Genomic DNA, 17,138 nt, shown 5'->3' on the forward strand with positions numbered 1-17,138 from the left:
CTCAGCTGCTGCCCACCACCTGGCGGCCCTCACTGTCCCTGCCTCCCTCCCACAGCACTGAGTGACTGAGCGAGCGTCTCAGGCAGCCTCCTCCTACAGCTCGGAGTCCAGCAGAAGTGCCTCTGGTCAACAGGGCACCCCACGTTACTCCACCACCCCACAGCCCACGCACCAGGGGCTTGAGGTCCACAGAACTGGACCTCAGCGCCCAACTACTTCCTATGTGTCCTGCCTCCTCACATCCTCTAAGCAACTCACCCCCATGTACAGAGGCCTCGGAACCTTCCTGCCACACCAGGGGCCATGTCCAGTGCCTCCCTGGACCTCAATCCCTGGGACACAGTCTCCTCTCCAGCTCCCCTCCTGCCACTCCTTTGGTTCACAGGCTCCAGCTTCAGAGGCCCCTCTGGGTAAAATGCTTGGGGCCCTCTAACCACAGGATCTGTGTATGCACTCATCCATCTGCGGGTGTGTCCCTCTATTGGGCTGTGTGAGCCTCTAGGGCCCAGCACAAATACCACTTCCTCAGTTGGACGAAGCTATCCTGGCCTGTCATCTGGTCCTGGCTGCTGCCTGTCCCACCACCTGGCCTCTGTGCAGGCGGCCTCCCACAGAGGTCCCTGCCAACACCGTGCTCACCTCACTCCTATCTGGTAGAACAGCCCCGCACTGCTGCACGTTGTGATTATTATCCTGAAGCGCGATGCTCTCCAGATATCCTCCCCGTCTCTGCAATAGGGCTTGATGGCATCAATGATGGTCTAGGGCAAGGAAGGCAGAACACATTTGGTCTTCAAATTATCAAGTGCTCCTTTAAACTGGGCAGAATGACCAAGCCAAAATGAATTCCGAGATCATCTTCCCTTCGCCACTTCCCAGGGAGGGAGCTACCTAGTGATTCAGGACTGGGTTTTTTTTTTTTTTGGTGGTGGTGTTGGGGATTGAACCCAGGTCCTTGTGCATGCCAGGCAAGCACTCTACCAACTGAGCTGTATCTCCAGCCCCATGGCTTTTTTCTTAATTAGCATGTTTTACATTTTCATATTGATTAAGTCCATGTCTTGTGGGCTCTAGAGCCATGAACATAACATACCCCTGCAGAGCCTTCCAGGAAAAACATTTCCTCATCTTAACTCATTATTATTTTTTGAGATGTCTGGGAATGGAACCAGGGCCCCTCATGTGTTAGCGTTGTGCTCCAGCACTAAGCTACTTCCCCAGCCCGTTTTAAAAATTTTATTTTGAGACAGGCTTTCGCTAAGTTGTTGAGGCTGGCCTTGAACTTGTGATCCTCCTGCCTCAGCCTCCTGATTGGCTGAGATTACAGATGTGCACCACACTGAGCCTGGCTTCAATTTTTTTTTAAAGCAACGTTTCAGTCTATAAGCAAACCAAAAGCCTACCATTTCCCTGAAGCTCTACTTGTAACCAAGCCAACAAAACAGAACTAAAAAAGAACAATTCATTTGCAGGTCAAATAAGAGAGGAACAAAAAACTTTAAGAAAGCTCAGGACACCTGTGTCAGGACAGACAACCTGGAATGTGACAGTGAGCAAGGTGTGCAGGGCACACCAGAATTGCAGGCGGCTTGGGGCTGTCACCCTCCTGCCCCTGCCCCTGCCTGCCCAGGGCACCTGCTGAGGAGGCAGCCTGCTACCATTCCATGCCTGGGGCTCACCTCCTCAAACCTGCAGGTGGCGTTAACCCGGACCATGGCGGCTGGTCTCAGCATCTTGCTTTCATGCAGTCGCAAACACACGAGGTCAGCAGCACTGTTAGAGGGGGCACAGACCAAAATCCGACTGTCCGGCAAAGCATAATGTACCTTCATCCAAGACACAAGAGACCGAGGATCATAACTCTCAACCCTGCACAGCAGAAACCCCAGGCCTGATGTGCAGTGCACACAGGCTGCTTTGCCAGACGTGGATGCTGGCTCGACCCCTGAGACCCCTGAATACAGCACAGCCAGGGTTCTGCCTCACAAGGCGTCCCCAGGCACCAGGGTGGGCGGTGAGGCTCTGCATTCCCCATGGTCCTAAACCACCTCCTAAGGCAGGACCAGGTCACACCACTGTACGGCACCAGCAGGCACTCAGGTGAGCTTGCTAACGGAACCCTGAATGGCACAGAAATACTCAATACACAGCATTTTCATAAATTTGATCTGAAATATAAAAGACACTGGCAGCTCCTGCAGAGTGGTAGCTTCAGCCATAGCCAAGGCAGCTTCTGCAGCAGGACTCTGTGACAAGATCAGTGGTTCTGTTCTGGACACTAAGTTGTACCTCCCCAAGTAGGCTTTCACCACCCTAGCATCCACACCAGTTCGCTTGACCATGGCGCGCTGGCCTTCTTAGCCCTTCTGACCACAGTGCGAACTGACCCATCCTGCAGACTGAGACGCAGGAACACAGCACGGAGTCAAAGCAGCCAGTTGCTGACCTTACCTGCAGAACCGCCTCGATGATGGTCACGGTCTTCCCAGTCCCAGGAGGTCCAAAGAGGACGTACGGGAGAGGGCGGCAGTCGCCACTGAGGATCCTTCTCACGGCCAGCTTCTGGTTCTCATTCAGCACTGGGTTGAAGAACTCCCTGTCTCTTGCTTTGGGGGTCTGGGTTTCATCGGCTGTGTTTGGAGCGAAGAGAGGGGTTCGGTTAGAGGCCAGGAGTCGGAGCACCGAGGCCTTGATGGCTGAAAGGCAGCAGCAGACAGGCTCTGGGGCACGCCCACCACACAGACACCAGCACAGCACGCCTCTGGGAATGCCTACCTGAGCAGTGTGGGGCAGTCAGGAAAACTACACTAGGAGGGAAAAGGGCCATTCCATTTATTTTTCTGCTTCATAGATGCAGTGTCACCTCGAGTACTGGACACGGGATTTAAAAATGTCTGTGATAAGCCAGGTGTGGTGGCAGACACTTGTAGCCCCTGTACTGGGGAGGCCGAGGAGGGAGCACTGCTCAAGCCCAGGAGTTTGAGACCTGTCTCAAACACACCTGTCTACAACTGCTTAAAAGCCCAAATGGCCAAAAATAACCCACAATCTGAGTCTAGAATAGAGTGCCTAAGCCAAAATCAGGATGAGGCCCTGGCCCGGCCCCTGAGCAGAGCGGGAGCCCGCATCTCTGGCACCCACGTGCAGCAGGCCGCTCTGCTCTGAGCCCCGGTACTCACGCACCCAGGCTGCTCGTCTCTATGGTGAGGGCAGCCACCCCTGGCAGGTCCTTGGCCCCAGTGTGCCTCTGTTTCCCGGCATGTTTAGTTTGGTCCTTCCCGGTTTTCCTGTTCTAGAAATGATCACGCAGAGGATGTTAAAAACTTAGCTTTGAATGCACTGGGTTAGTTTGAAGAACAGACATAAACATCTACCAATATCTGCTTCTAATGCGTAACAGCTCTTGATATGGGCCACAGTCATATTTTTCAAAATATAATGAAAATACAGGATATGTGATCAAAAGATTCCATCAGTTTTTCCATCAGTCTCTTAAAAACAAGCATAAATTTTGTGGCAATGAAACCAAAATCAAGGGTTACATTTTACTTGACAAAGGCATATCCTTCCACTCCTTGGCTGGCCTTCAGCTGGCCTCCCGCTGGCCTTCGAGAGGCTGATGAGCTGCCCAGAGGTGGGTGGACCTGGCAGCCCCTCCAGGCACAGCTGGGCTGGGCAAGGTCCTGCCCAGGAACTGGTCTGGCAGGCATGTTTAAACATAGATGGAGTTGGCCCTGGACCAATGAAACTTCTTCGCCATTACAAGGATATTCACTGCTTGTGCAAGCACCTACTTTCAGAGGATAAATTCTTGGATCTGTATAACTGCTACATAAAAGTTCCCTCATTAAAAATTTGCACATATCGCCAAACTTTATCCCAGAAGCCTCTGTCCAGGTGATCTGTCTACAACTGTTGCCAGGTGCTGTGGAGCACAACTGTGGTGCCATCAGCCACATGCATGTGATGTCCAGTGGTGCCACAGGCTTGCTGCACTGGTCCTCACTCACAGGGAAGCATGTGGCAGGAACTCCTTTGGCCTGTGCCCTTTTCCACGGCTCCTAGACCATCCATGTTGTTGGGTAGGTCCTTCCTATGTCCAAGTGGGGGCGCTCTACTCCAAGAATACCCCCCCGTTTCTCTGTCCATTCTTCTGTTGACTGACACGGCCGTTTCCAGCTTTGGGCAGTAACCAACATGCCATGAACTCTCAGTACGCGTCTTAGAACAGCCGCATATAAGCCCGCTTTCCATTTCCTCTCAAGTTTTGGCCCTTGCAACAGGTGTGTGGTAGCAGCTCACTGTGGCCGTCTCCCCCACGATGACAGCCAATGCTGATGGCCTTCCCAGGGTCGGCCACCTCTGTGTTCTTTGGTAAAGGGCTGGCCATCTTCCTGCTGAGCTTGCAGTTCTTTACTGGAGACCTGGACACCAGTCCTTTTCAAGATGGAGGATTTGCTTAAGAGTTTTCTCTCTACCTGCTTCTTGTCATCTGTGGTCTTCAGTGTCTCCTGACAGTCAGCTGTTTCATTTCACTGAAGTCTAGCCTGTCAACTTCTTCTCTATAGGTCACATATGACCCTCCCAGGACGGGGCAGTCTTCTGTGTGCTTTCCTGAAGTTCTGTGGTCTGGGCTCTGGCCATCTCGCGTTAGCTTTGTACTTGCTGTCAGGTATAAATCCAGGTGTGCATTTCTGCATGTGCTCTGAATTTATCCATCAACTTGGAGAAAACAGGCGTCTAAACTATACTGAGTCTGAGCTGGGGAAGGTACCATCAGCGCTCCCTAGTGGCCAGCAGACAGTCCTGCACAGCTCCTCTGATCTATCCCTGAGGTCTTAAAACATTTAGATGCTATTTTAAGTGGTATTCCAACACCCCACCTGTGTCTGTGAAAGGACGTGAGTGGCTTGTTTTTGCACGCCAGCCTCATGTCTTCTGTCCTGCTAAACCGCTCAGCCCTGAGGATGCCCTGAAGAGTCCATCAGACTCCCACGCACCCTGTAGGTCCCTCCTCTCCCGCCTCGCCACACTAATCATCCTCCAGGGCCTGCTCAGTGTCACACAGAAATGCCAGGGTCCTGATCTCACAAGGAGAGCGCCCTCACCACTGAGCAGGCTTCTCTGGGGAAGGACATCCTGACAGGACAGGTGTCCATTAGAGGACACTTGGGATTTCCTCTTCAGCTTGTCAGTAAGGTGAAGGACACTGGCTGATGTGAGGGGAGTGCTTCCTGGCCTCCTGCATGTTCAACTTGCTGATACTTTGTTCCAAGACTTGGACTTCTGTGCTCCCGAGTGACCCTGGCAGGAGTTAGGAAAACTACACTAGGAGGGAAAAAGGCCATTCCATTTATTTTTATGCTTCATAGACACAGTGTCACCTCAAGTACTGGAAATCCCAAGTGTCCTCTAGTGGACACCTGTCCTGTCAGGATGAGCTCTCAGGTGCCGAAGCTCTCTGCAATGGAGTCTGTCCTCAGCGCACCGACCCGCTGCTTGCTCACTCATTCATTTGTTCATGGTACGGAGGCTGGAGCCCAGGGGCGCCCTACCAATGAACTACATTCCTAGACCTTTTATTTTTATTTTGATGCAAGGTCTAAGTTGCCCAGGTTGGCCTTGAACTTGCAATCCTCCTACCTTAGCCACTTGAGGTGCTGGAGTTACAGGCATGAGCCACCAGACCTAGCAACACTGGCCACGAGTGTGAAATTAAACTTCCCTGAGCCAGAGTCTGTAGAACTGGTGTCATCTTTTCCTGAAAATTTCACCAGCAACGCTGTGTAGCAGAGGTTTTTTTGTGGGGAAGGTGGTGATGTTTCTAACTGGAAGTTCATTCTTGAACAGATCTATGGCTAATCAGGCACGATTTTTTGTTGAGGGAGCTTTAGCAACTTGTGCTTTCAACAAATATGGAAGTTGTTTATGCAAGTTGCTGTATTAATCAGTAATCTGTTCATAGCTGTATGAGCCAGAATTCTCCAGGGAAAACTGAACCACTGCCGTGCCCAGTGGGATGCTGACTGTGGACAGGGCCAAGCTGCACGTGTGCTTTCTCCTGCAGATGCAGTGCTGGGGCTGACCCCTCCACCCCTGCACTCTGTCCCAGGCACTCAGCAGGTGGTGTAGCCGTAACCTTTGCAGTTTTAAGGTAACACAGCAAAACGAGAACAAATTTCCTTTTCCTTTCTTGCAATTTCACAGGATAGGTTTGTTCTTGCTGTGCAAACAATTTTTCTCTTTGAGATCGTTGACCTTAGTGGACCCAGAATAAGGTCTGACCAAATATCTGAGTACCAGTGGCCAGTGAAGGTGAAGCATGCGGTTAGCCAACACCTGTGGATTCAGGGGGCAGCGCATTTCTTATAACCCCATCAGTCTGGTTCAAGGTTCAGCAACTTCACTCATCTTTTCAAAGGACTGACTTTTACTCAGCAATTCATCTTCAATTTCTACTCAATGTATATCATTCTCTTTTGCTTTATTCAAGTTCTATTTGTTTTTGTCTGGCTTTTTGCTTCTTAAAAATTTCATTTATTTATTTATTTATTTATTTATTTGGTACTGGGATTAGACCCCAGGGGTCCTTAACCACTGAGCCATATCCCTCGTCCTTTTTATTTTTTGAGACAGGGTCTCCCTAAGTTGCTGAGGCTGGCCTTGAACTTGTGATCTCCTGCCTTTGCCTCTCGAGCCCTGGGTTTACAGGTGTGTGCCACTGTGCCTGTTCTAATTTCTTTTTAAAGGAGGAAGCTGAGGCCACTGACTTGAAGTCTTTTTTCAAAATCAGGCAGTTGGTGCTACAGACTTTTCCCAAGGCGTCTCTGGTGGCATCTCACGACTTTTGACAAGTCGAGTCAGCATTTTTGGTCTGGTAAGAACGTTCCAATTCCACTCCTCATTTCTTTGATTCATGGGTTATTTTGGGGTACACACCTGATTTCCAGGTTCTGGGGAATTCTGACTTCTGAAGTCACTCTAGTGGGTGTTACTGTTCCGGTCCCAGCTCTGGACTCACTGCTTCCTTCCGTGGACTCTGAAATTGGGGTGCAGACAGTGCTAGCTGACTGGGCCTGTGTGGTGCTGTGGCTGTGTGAGTCGGGGTGCTGGAGGTACTCCTAGGCAGCCAGGCACTCAGCATGGAGGCACCTGGCACCGCCACGTGCTCCTGACGGATGACCCCGTGGGGACACTGCAATCCTCTCCTGATTCTTCTCCGTTTTCTAAGAGCTCTTGGCTCTGAGACCCACTTTCTTTGACACGAATGGTTGGCATCATTGTCTTTCTTCCTTACCTATCTTTTCCCATCATTTACTTTCGACTTACCTGTCCTTGTATTTAAGTGTGATTCCCACTGGCAGCACACACAGTCTCTGCATCCCTGGGTTCCACACCTGCAGTGTCATGTGCAAACCTTCTGTCATTACCCACTGAATGCTGTGTGGCCACCACCTAGGGAGCGTTTATGCCTTCCCAGGCACCACATGCCACCTGCGGTCAACTCGGCATCAGGAAGATGTGTGCGGGCTGGACAAGATGGCACTGTGTGTCTAAAGGACTCCCCGGGGTGTCCACGGACTTTAGTACCCTGGGCATGGTCTGGGCCTTGGACCAAACCCTTGAGGACACTGAGGACGATGGTAGGTATTTCTTTTTCATCTAATCTGACAATCTGAATTGTTTAACTGCAGTGTTTAGAACACTGATGTGCTTAGACTTAAATCTACCACCACGAGATGGGTGCAAGTGGCATGCACCTATAATCCTAGTGACTCAGGAGGCTAAGGCAGGGGGATCAAATTCAAGGCCAGACTTAGTAACTCAGCAAGACCCTCAGCAACTTAGCAAGACCCTGCCTCAAAATAAAAAATAAAAAGGATGGGGGATGTAGCTCAGTGGTAGAATGACCCTGGTTCAATCTCTAGTACCAGAAACCCTGAAACTATCACCTTGATATATGTTTTCTGTGTTTCAGCTATTCTGGGTACAGAATCACAGTCACAGATTTCAATACCTCTCTCTGACTGTCTAAGTGGACTGGACATCAGCAAGGTCACAGACCCTGGGGCACGTGTCCCTACTTCTCAGTTACTTACTCTGTACTGTTCAGGGTTGCCTCAGGTTTCCAGTGACCGTCTTTAGCTGACTACAGCCTACTTGTAAGTGACACTGCTTGGCCTCACACAGCCTCTAAAAACCTCACAACATCGTTCTTCACTCTTCTGCATGTGCTGTCTTCACTGCATGCTTTACACCTGTGAATCTGACAAATCCACAATATACTGCTGGCATTTCAGCTTCACAGTGTCTTTTAGTTCAGCGCCATGATGCACACCTGTAATCTTAGCAGCTCCAGAGGCTGAGGCAGGAGGATCACCAATTTGGGGCCAACCTCAGAAAGTTGGAGAGGCTCTAAGCAACTCTGTCTCAAATCAAACATAAAAAAAAGGCTGGGTATGTGGCTCAACAGTTAAGTGCCCCTGTGTTAAATCCCTGCTTTCAAAAAAAAGTCATTTAAAGAGAGTTTTTAGAAATAAAAATGTTTTTATATTACCTGTATATGTATAATTAATTTCTGGTAGTTTCCACTACTTTGTATAGATCCTTATTCCCATTTGATACCATTTTCTTCATGCCTGAAGGACTTTATTTTTAGCAAGACAGGTATGCTGGTCACTAATTCTTTGATCTTTCAAATTTTGTATGTCTAAAGTTTTTTTTTAATGTTTTTTTAAAGTTGGAGATGACACAGTGCCTTTATTTTATTTGTTTATTTTTATGGGTGCTGAGGATCTAACCCAGTGCCTCACGCATGCTAGGCAACTGCTCTTCCTCTGAGCCACAAACCGGCCCATCTAAAGATTCTTTTTTTTTTTTTTTTTTAAATGTTATTAATGGGCCTGGGGTTGTGGCTCAGAGGAAGAGCATTTGCCTAGCACACGTGAGGCACTGGGTTCGATCCTCAGCACCACATAAAAATAAAATAAAGGTATTGTGTCAACTACAACTGAAAAATAAATGTTTAAAAAGTGTTATTAGTGCATAATAATCGTACAAAAACTGCATTCACTGTGACACATGCACATGCAAAGAACAGCACTGGTCAATCTCACTCCCTAGCACCTCCCAACCCCTTCCTGACCTCTTCCTCTACCCTATGGCTCCCTTCTATTTTTATAAGATCCTTATTTCCATTTTACTCTCTAGCTTCCACATGAGAGAAAACACAAACCTTGACCTGAATCTGCTTTATTTTGCTTGATATAATGCTCTCAAATTCAATCCAATTTCCTGCAAATGACATAATTTCATTTTTCTTTAGGCTGAATAAACCTCATTGTGTGCATACACACACACACATTTCCTTTATCTACTCACTCATCCACTGTCCACTGGCGGGCCTGGGTTGGTCCACAGTGGGTGACTGTGAGCTGTGCTGGTGTAAACAGGGTGTGTATGTCTCACTGTCGCACGCTGACTTTGATTCTTCAGGGTGAATACTGAGGAGTGGCAGAGCTGGGGCCCATGGCGGGTCAAGGCCTGGTCTCTGAGGAGCATCCCTGGTGACTGCAAAGTGGCTATACTAGCACAGGCACACATGCTATCCACAGGCACATGGAGCTCCTGGCCCGTCCCCAGCCGGATGCATGGTGGGCTGACTCTGCGCAGGGCACAGGCCGTTTCTCTCCATGTGGACAACCAGTCTTCCCAGCACCACTTGTTTAAAGGCTCTTTTCTCCAGCACGTTCTGGCGCCTCTGCCAGGGGTCAGATGACCACAGTGTGTGGGAATGTCTCAGCCGTGAAGAGGTCTCGGGGGTTTCCAGGTTGGCAGTTTTCTCTTTCCTTTCCACACTTTAAAGACAGTGCCCCAATGCAACCTGCTCTGTGCTGCTTCAGAAAGGGGCTGTCCCATCTCTGGTATGTATGTAGGCACTGCTGCATGCAGCTTGGGAGATGCGCTCTGCTGGCCATCACTGGCCCTGAGGGATCTGGTGTCCTGTGTCCAGTCACTGCCCAGTCCTCTCTTGAGGGCTTGAGGAGTTTCTCACGTGCAGATCTCTCAAATCCACATCTGCCCACTGTGGCTCTCAGAAGTCCCTGTGCCCCTCTCTGGGACTCCAGGCAGACAAACCTAGGGTCACCGAGCTGGCCCACGACTCACCGTGCTCGTTACATATTTTAAAAAGAGATGTACTTTTAGAGTAAAGTGGGGTTGCTCTCTTTTCTCTGTGTGGTTTTCTCCCTTTTCCTGTGGACTGCACGGTCTCATGCCCTCTCTGTCCAGCACACTGCTCATCACAGGCACTACATTTCTCACCTCGAGATGACAACGTGTGCCTCTTGTTTCACATGTCCACTGAATGTGCACGTGTCTTTCACTTAATTACAACACCTGTTTCAACGTCTCTGCCAACTGTGACTGCTGTTACTCTGGGGGGAGGGGGCTCTAATCAGTCACACTTTCTCTTTGTGGCTTGTGTTTAATCAGGGCCCCACCCATGTTGAGTGTGAGTCAACTACTGAGCTGCCTCCCCAGCCGGCTTCTGTTTTATTCAAAAATACACTGAGAGTCTAGGACAACACCTAACACACAGCAGGTGCCACACTGCCACTATGGAGGGACTGACTGGAGAAGCAAAGGTAGCACCTCTTTGCAGCACTCATAAAACCACAGATGTGAAGGAGCTGCTTGGGTTGGGGGGTGGCTCAGTGGTGCTGTGCTCACCTGGCACGTGTGAGGCAAAAGTACTGATGGCATTTACAGGCCTGGTCAGGAGGACGCGTTCCCCTTTCCCGCCCTCCTCCTTCCAGATGCTCTCCTGTGGTCCCTGGTGTCTGCTGCTCCTCAAGGTACAGCAAGAAGCTTTTGCCAGATGGGCTTCCCAGCTGCCACCACTGGGAGAAATGATTTTCTTTTTCTTATAAATTGCCTGGTCTGTGGCATTCTGTTACAGCAACATCTGGCTTCCATTTCCAACATGGAAGAAAAATATTGCTGAGTGGGCATTCATTTTCTATGAATATATAATGATGTAAATGTCTCCAAAACCAATTTTAAAATGAAACAACAAGATCACATACACACCTAGATCTTGTTTCCCCACTTACTGCAGCATCTTACACCTATATATAATTGTATATAAATGTACACTAAATCAATTTTATGCATACTTTGGTTTTCACTGATTTTGCTTTTTTGAGGACTACGCTCCTCTAATTCTCTAGTCCACGTGAGCTAATCTACCTGGACGTGAATTTGTAACATCACCTTCTTAGACAGTGGGAGTCGTCAAAGCACTACCTTGGTGGTGGGCTCTCTGTTCCTCCTGGTGTCTTGGGCATGGCTCCAGTTCCCTGTCACCTGAGGAGACTGCAAAATGATTTCTTCTGGAAACAACACTTGAAAATGAGAAAAGGTAAGAGGGTAGATATTACTGAAGAGCTCAGAAGAAACACACGGCAGCACCCGGAATGTCCCTGACTCACTGTGTGCAACGGCCCACATGCCACTCTATTCCTCTCTGGACCCCCTTCATCTACTTCTGAACTCAGCACAGCACCAGTGCTGCCTATTCTTCACAACAAAGTCACCCACTTGTCTTTCTGAGAGTACAAAAATGATTTACATTACAAGGGAAGCTATTGCAGAGGGTAATGGACCTATTTCCAATGATTTAAGCATGCTATTCTTTTTCCCTTTAATTTTTTTAGTTGTTGATGGACCTTTATTTTATCCATTTATTTATATGTGGTGCTCAGAATTGAACCCAGTGCCTCATGCATGCTAGGCAAATGCTCTACCACTGAGCTACAACCCCAGCCCAAGCATGCTATTTTTTATGTAACTGAACCAGTAAAAGACCCACAAGCTTCCCAACAGAAAAGTAAAAACCACGGATATTATGCTGCTTCATTTCTGACACAGGATGGAAGAGACTGCCTCACACACAGTCTTGCAGGAAGACTGGGAGAGCGCTGGGGAAGACAGATGTAAGCAAGGCCAGCAGGCCACGAAGTTCTACCTTTCACACCCAAGTGCACCACCTGTTCCAGGGCAAAGTGCGACCGTCTGCTTGTGGTCCTGCCAGAGAGAAAGCACAATGAGCCGCGTGGCCTGGAGCCATGAAGGCCAGCAAAGCTCGCAGGACGGGCCTGCCGGCTTGGGTGAACGTCCCCTCCAACACTTATGGGGCATTTACAGGCCTTGTCAGGAAGACGCGTTCCCCTTTCCCGCCCTCCCCCTCCAGATGCTCTCCTGTCCCTGGTGTCTGCTGCTCCTCAAGGTGAAGCAAGAAGCCTTCGCCAGATGGGCTCCCCAGCTGCCACCACTGGGAGAAATGATTTTCTTTTTCTTATAAATTGCCTAGTTTATGGCATTCTGTTACAGTAACATAAGTCAGACTAAGATGAGAATCTTCAAGACGTCAAACTAACATGTCCTTCACAAAGTATTGGAAAATAAAGGCCATGGTAGAGCTCAGGACTTATAAGGCCTTGAAGGCAGTCCGGGGTGTGAGGAGTGCTTTACTGGGTCTATCTACACAAAATCACAAGTTTTATTCCAAATTATAAAAAGAGAGAGTTTATGTTATCAGGAGAGCTTGGATTCTATATTCTATGCATGAAGCAGGCGTGTAGAAGAAGCTGAAGGTGCAGCCATGAAGTGTCAGGACGATGCCAATATCACGGTGTTAACAGAAGGGAGATAGTATTTTAAGGGTTTGCTCCCTTGAAATTCACTGAAAATAACCAAGAAGAAAAACATGGAAAATAAAAGTCATCTTCAGTGACACAGGATGGCCACAGCTCCAAAGTGCAAATGAAGAGGACGGTCTGTAAAGAGAACCAGGGTCCCTCGGCAGGGGTCCCCCAGAAGCTGCTGCAGCCTCTCGGAACCTGGAAAGGGCAGACATGGGCCTGCAGGGCCACCCCTCAACCCCAACTGCACGGCCAGGGCAGGTGGTGCTCAAGGTCACTGCAGGACCCACCCCCATGGCGGGGAGCCTGACAAGAGGTCTGTGAGGTCTACCAAAGTGCCTCCCGAGAGCAGCCAGTTCTTTGCCCCTGATGGACCCTGCCTGGGCACGACCACCTCCACCCAAGGAGGAGCAAGAGCTAGAAAAGAACCACGGAGGACTCAACAGCACTGCCTCCAAGGTGTGACATGGCCGCCCACGCACCCCAGCCTCACCAAGGCAGAGAGAAGAGGGACTTCACCGTCTCTTCAGAGCTGCCACGACAGACTCCAAACACGTGACAACGAAAGCAGCAGCAAGAAAACCACACCGGCACCCGGAGACCAAGAGCCATGGAGAAGCACCAGCGCAGCCCAGCCCATGAGCCTAGAGGCCGCGATTCACCCAAACACCTCCTTCCATTCTGGGTATAGAAGAAAGGTGGTCACAAAGTTCTCCAGCTGAAATACTTCCTATTGCAAGGCTGAAGGAAAACACAATGTTGAAGAGGTAACTAAAAAATATTCAAAATCAGTATCTTAAAATAGGACCTGACCAATCAAGACACTAAGGGGTAAAATACCAAAAGCGTTTCCCTAAAATAAGAAACAAGACAAAGACACAAAGCACCAGAAAACTACTAGAAAAAAGAAAACAGACAGGAGGGTGCCAGGAGAGAGACCGTGAGTGAGAATCCCAAAAAAGGACAAGGAAGAGAAAGAAGCCACCGTCCAAGAAGAGGATATAGCGTCAAGGATGACAATTCCCCCTGCATTTGAGCGTCACTGCACCCAGGTAAAAGGACCTCTCTGCTGGATGGTCCTGTGGCACAGTAGCCAGGGGCAGAGCCCTTGGGACACTTCCCCGAGGGTGGCACTCACCAGCACCAAGCACCAAGCAAGAAGAAAGGCTCAGACCCCGACTCCCCGCCACCACAGGGAACCAGAGAAAGGCAGGCGGGACCCAGGGCGAGTGGGACAGGGCCACGGACACTGGAGAAAACAGAACAGCAGTGAGATGAGAAGTGCTAGAGTCTGCGAGAAGGTCATCCAACGACAGACATGTGGCCAGACTGCTGAGAGAGGAAGAGAGCACACGTGAGAACACCAGGAGCCAGAAGCAGTGGCCAGCGGAGCCCGCATGGGGAGCTATGGAAGGGGCCACCGGGAGACAGAGCCACTCTCGTAAAGCAGCTAGAGCTGGGTGGATCAGCTTCCTTCAGACACCAAAGCCCATTCAGGGAAAAGCGGACAACCCAAGGGTCCTGTGTCTTTAAGGACAGGGAGTATGGAAGTGCCCCACAGCTAGACACAGTGGCCATGCCTACGGCAGCACGATGGCAAGTTAAGGCCAGCCTCAGTGATTCAGCAAGACCCTACTTCAAAATAAAATGCAAAAGAGCAAGGGCCACTGGGTTCCATTCCTGGGACCGGGAAAGAAGAGTGCCCCACAAAACCCAAGCCTCAGGGAGGGCCTCGAGGTGAATTCTACCAGCACCTAGGGAGAAAAGGAACTCACTCCACACACACTCCCCGAAAGGCGGAGGAGTGGACGCCACAGCCTAACACAGCCCTCCACACAGATGCAGACATGACTGGCACACCTGCAGATGAGACCTGGCGACACACAGCCACCTGGTCACAGCCACGGTGCTTGCTCCCAGGAGCTCACCAGCACCTCCACTGCTCAGGAGACAGGAGGACCATGGCGTTGCAGCAGAGAGCCCTGGACACCATCACATCCATCCCTAGCTAGAAACTCTAGCCAGTGAGGGCTATGTCTCCTCCCCCCAAGGGACGGCACAGGATCCTCCACTCCCACTGCACTGATGCTGTGAGACTGGCAGCCTGCGAGGTCGGGAATAAGGCGGTGGGCCACATCCACGGCCACACAACCCTGCCCAGAGGCTTCAGGCCACACCCCAGGGTGAGGGACACCAAAAAATGCATGGGGCAAGACAGGAAGAAGGAATCTTTCATTTAAAACCACAATTACACATGTAGAAAATCCTATGTAATCTGCAAAAAAGCTGCTAGAACTAAGTGAGTTTAGCAATTTTGCAGAACGTAAGATAAAGGCACAAAAATCAATTGCTTTTATAAATACTGAAAATTAGTAATTGGAAACTTAAGTTAAAATTGATACCTGCAATAGTTAAAATTTCTTTAAGTAGGAATAACTGACAAAAGATACACAAAACCTGTACATTGCATAGTGCAAACCACTGCAAAAGACATGGAGACAAGAAGTGGGGAGAATCAATGGAACGACGCAGCGTTTTCAGAGATTGGAAGACTCAGTACTTAACATCAACAATTCTCCCTTAAACCGACCTAGAGTTAATGTGATCCTGATCCAAATCCCACAGGCTTTTTATAGACACTGTGTTCCCACTCGGATGAGCTAAAACCCGAGTGGGAACACAGATGGCCTAGAAGACCAGACAACTCCGGGTAGAGCGAGGTGGAGCGCGGCCTGCCTGATTCCTGAACTTGCCACAAAGCCACACACAACAGACGGAGTGTGTGCATCCCCAGAACTCTAATCCTCAACAGGACAGTGTTTGGAGGTGGGGTCTCTGAAAGGACAGAAGGCTATAAGGGCTCTGTCTTCATGAACAGGACTAGAGTCTTTACAAAAGGTACCCAGAGGGCTCTCTTAGGATCTTGAGTTAAGCAAAGATTTCTAAGATGTTTCACTGAAAGTGTGACCCATGAAAGTACAAATGGCACGACTGTGAAAAGGTGTCCCGCTCCTCACCAGTGGAGGAGTACTAATAAACTCACAACCAGCCATACTGCCGCTGGCTGCAATGGCTTTACCAGAAGTTCAGGCTCACTGACCAGCTGAGATCTTCCGCCCTCCCACCCCTGCAAGATGGACCCCTGCACATCCCTGCACAGGTCGCTGTCCCAGGTGGCCCACCTGGTCACACCTTCCCTCAACCTTGCACTTCATATTCTCCTAGGCTCCAAACACGTCTCATTGCTCTGCCGCTTCTCACACCAATAGAAAACATCCCAGTGTCCCTGTGGAGGCCACACGCACTGCCCCTCTGCTTCCACGGTCAAACACCTTAAAAGAGAACTAGCTCCATTGCTCCATTTCCCCAGCCCCTTCACCCTCCACACAGCCCAGACTGGGTGCAGCCCTGACTTCTCAAACCACAGAGGACAAGCATGGCGGTAAGAAAAGAACTGATGAGCCTGAAAAAAATCAACACTTTCAGTTAATAAAAACTTTTAAAATAGAATTAAAAGATAAATGACAAGCCCAGAAAAGATTTAAAATCTCAGAATAGTTTCACATAATGAATACACAAAAATCCCTGCAAATAATAAAAATCAGACAAATTATTCAATAAAAAAGAGGGCAAAAGATACAAGCAAATATTTCACAGAAGATGAAAATTTTATGACCAATGAATGTGGAGATTCTCAACTTGCAGGTAAAGAAATGCAAGGTAAAATCACATTGAGGGCAGCTGGGGTTATGGTTCAGCTGTAGAGCACTTGCCTCGCATGCATAAGGCCCTGTTGGATCCTCACCACCCCATAAAAATAAATTTAAAAAAATATTTAAAAAAATCTTGGTTTAAAAAAAAATCACAATGAAGTGTGTTATCTGCCCACATGGCTGGCACAAACTGTGAAGTTTAACCACCAGGCTCAGGGGCACGGGCCAACACACTGTTCCTGGAAGCACAGGTGCACCCATGTGAGGTGTGGACCTGCCACTGAACTCCAACCCTGCAATGTTACCCAAGTGTGCACGCAGCTTGTTCAATAAACAAACAGTCAGCTTCAGAAATGATGAGAATGTGCATCAACAGAGGAGCAGATGGGGGTGGAGAGTCACAAGACAGCACAGAGGACAGTGGTGGAAATAGGAGACCCAGTTACAGACAGGACCGGGGCACTCTTGGTAACGATGCTCAGTGAGAAGCACAGCTCCTGCAACTGCACACAGCAACCAGCCTTCCAAAAGGTTCAGAAGAACTGAAGCCAAAGGACACACCTCTCATGTGCACACATGTGCATACACAGACATACAATCTCTTATAAAAGTGAGGGCACACGCCTGTAATCCCAGTACTTGGGAGGCTGAGGCAGGAGAAGCACAGGTCCCAGGCCAAGTCCCCCCCACCAAAAAAAAGTTCCAGTTAATGGCTGGAAAG

General features: G+C 49.4%; 1 protein-coding gene across 3 annotated transcripts in view; it reads right to left on the minus strand.

The window, feature by feature from the left end:
- Mov10l1 (Mov10 like RNA helicase 1) overlaps window positions 1-17,138 on the minus strand; it is a 64,045-nt gene that overhangs the window by 16,455 nt on the left and 30,452 nt on the right. For all 3 annotated transcript variants that reach the window (XM_078052306.1, XM_078052305.1, XM_040276454.2), the window contains exons 14-19: window positions 12,029-12,087; window positions 11,308-11,405; window positions 3,184-3,292; window positions 2,452-2,630; window positions 1,680-1,826; window positions 640-761 (exon numbers count right to left, since the gene is read on the minus strand). In XM_078052306.1, the coding sequence (XP_077908432.1) occupies window positions 640-761; window positions 1,680-1,826; window positions 2,452-2,630; window positions 3,184-3,292; window positions 11,308-11,405; window positions 12,029-12,087 (714 nt within the window). The remainder of the gene's footprint in view (window positions 1-639; window positions 762-1,679; window positions 1,827-2,451; window positions 2,631-3,183; window positions 3,293-11,307; window positions 11,406-12,028; window positions 12,088-17,138) is intronic.

The sequence above is a fragment of the Ictidomys tridecemlineatus genome, chromosome 6 (genome assembly GCF_052094955.1).
Source record: "Ictidomys tridecemlineatus isolate mIctTri1 chromosome 6, mIctTri1.hap1, whole genome shotgun sequence".
In the NCBI taxonomy this organism is placed as follows: Eukaryota; Metazoa; Chordata; class Mammalia; order Rodentia; family Sciuridae; genus Ictidomys; species Ictidomys tridecemlineatus.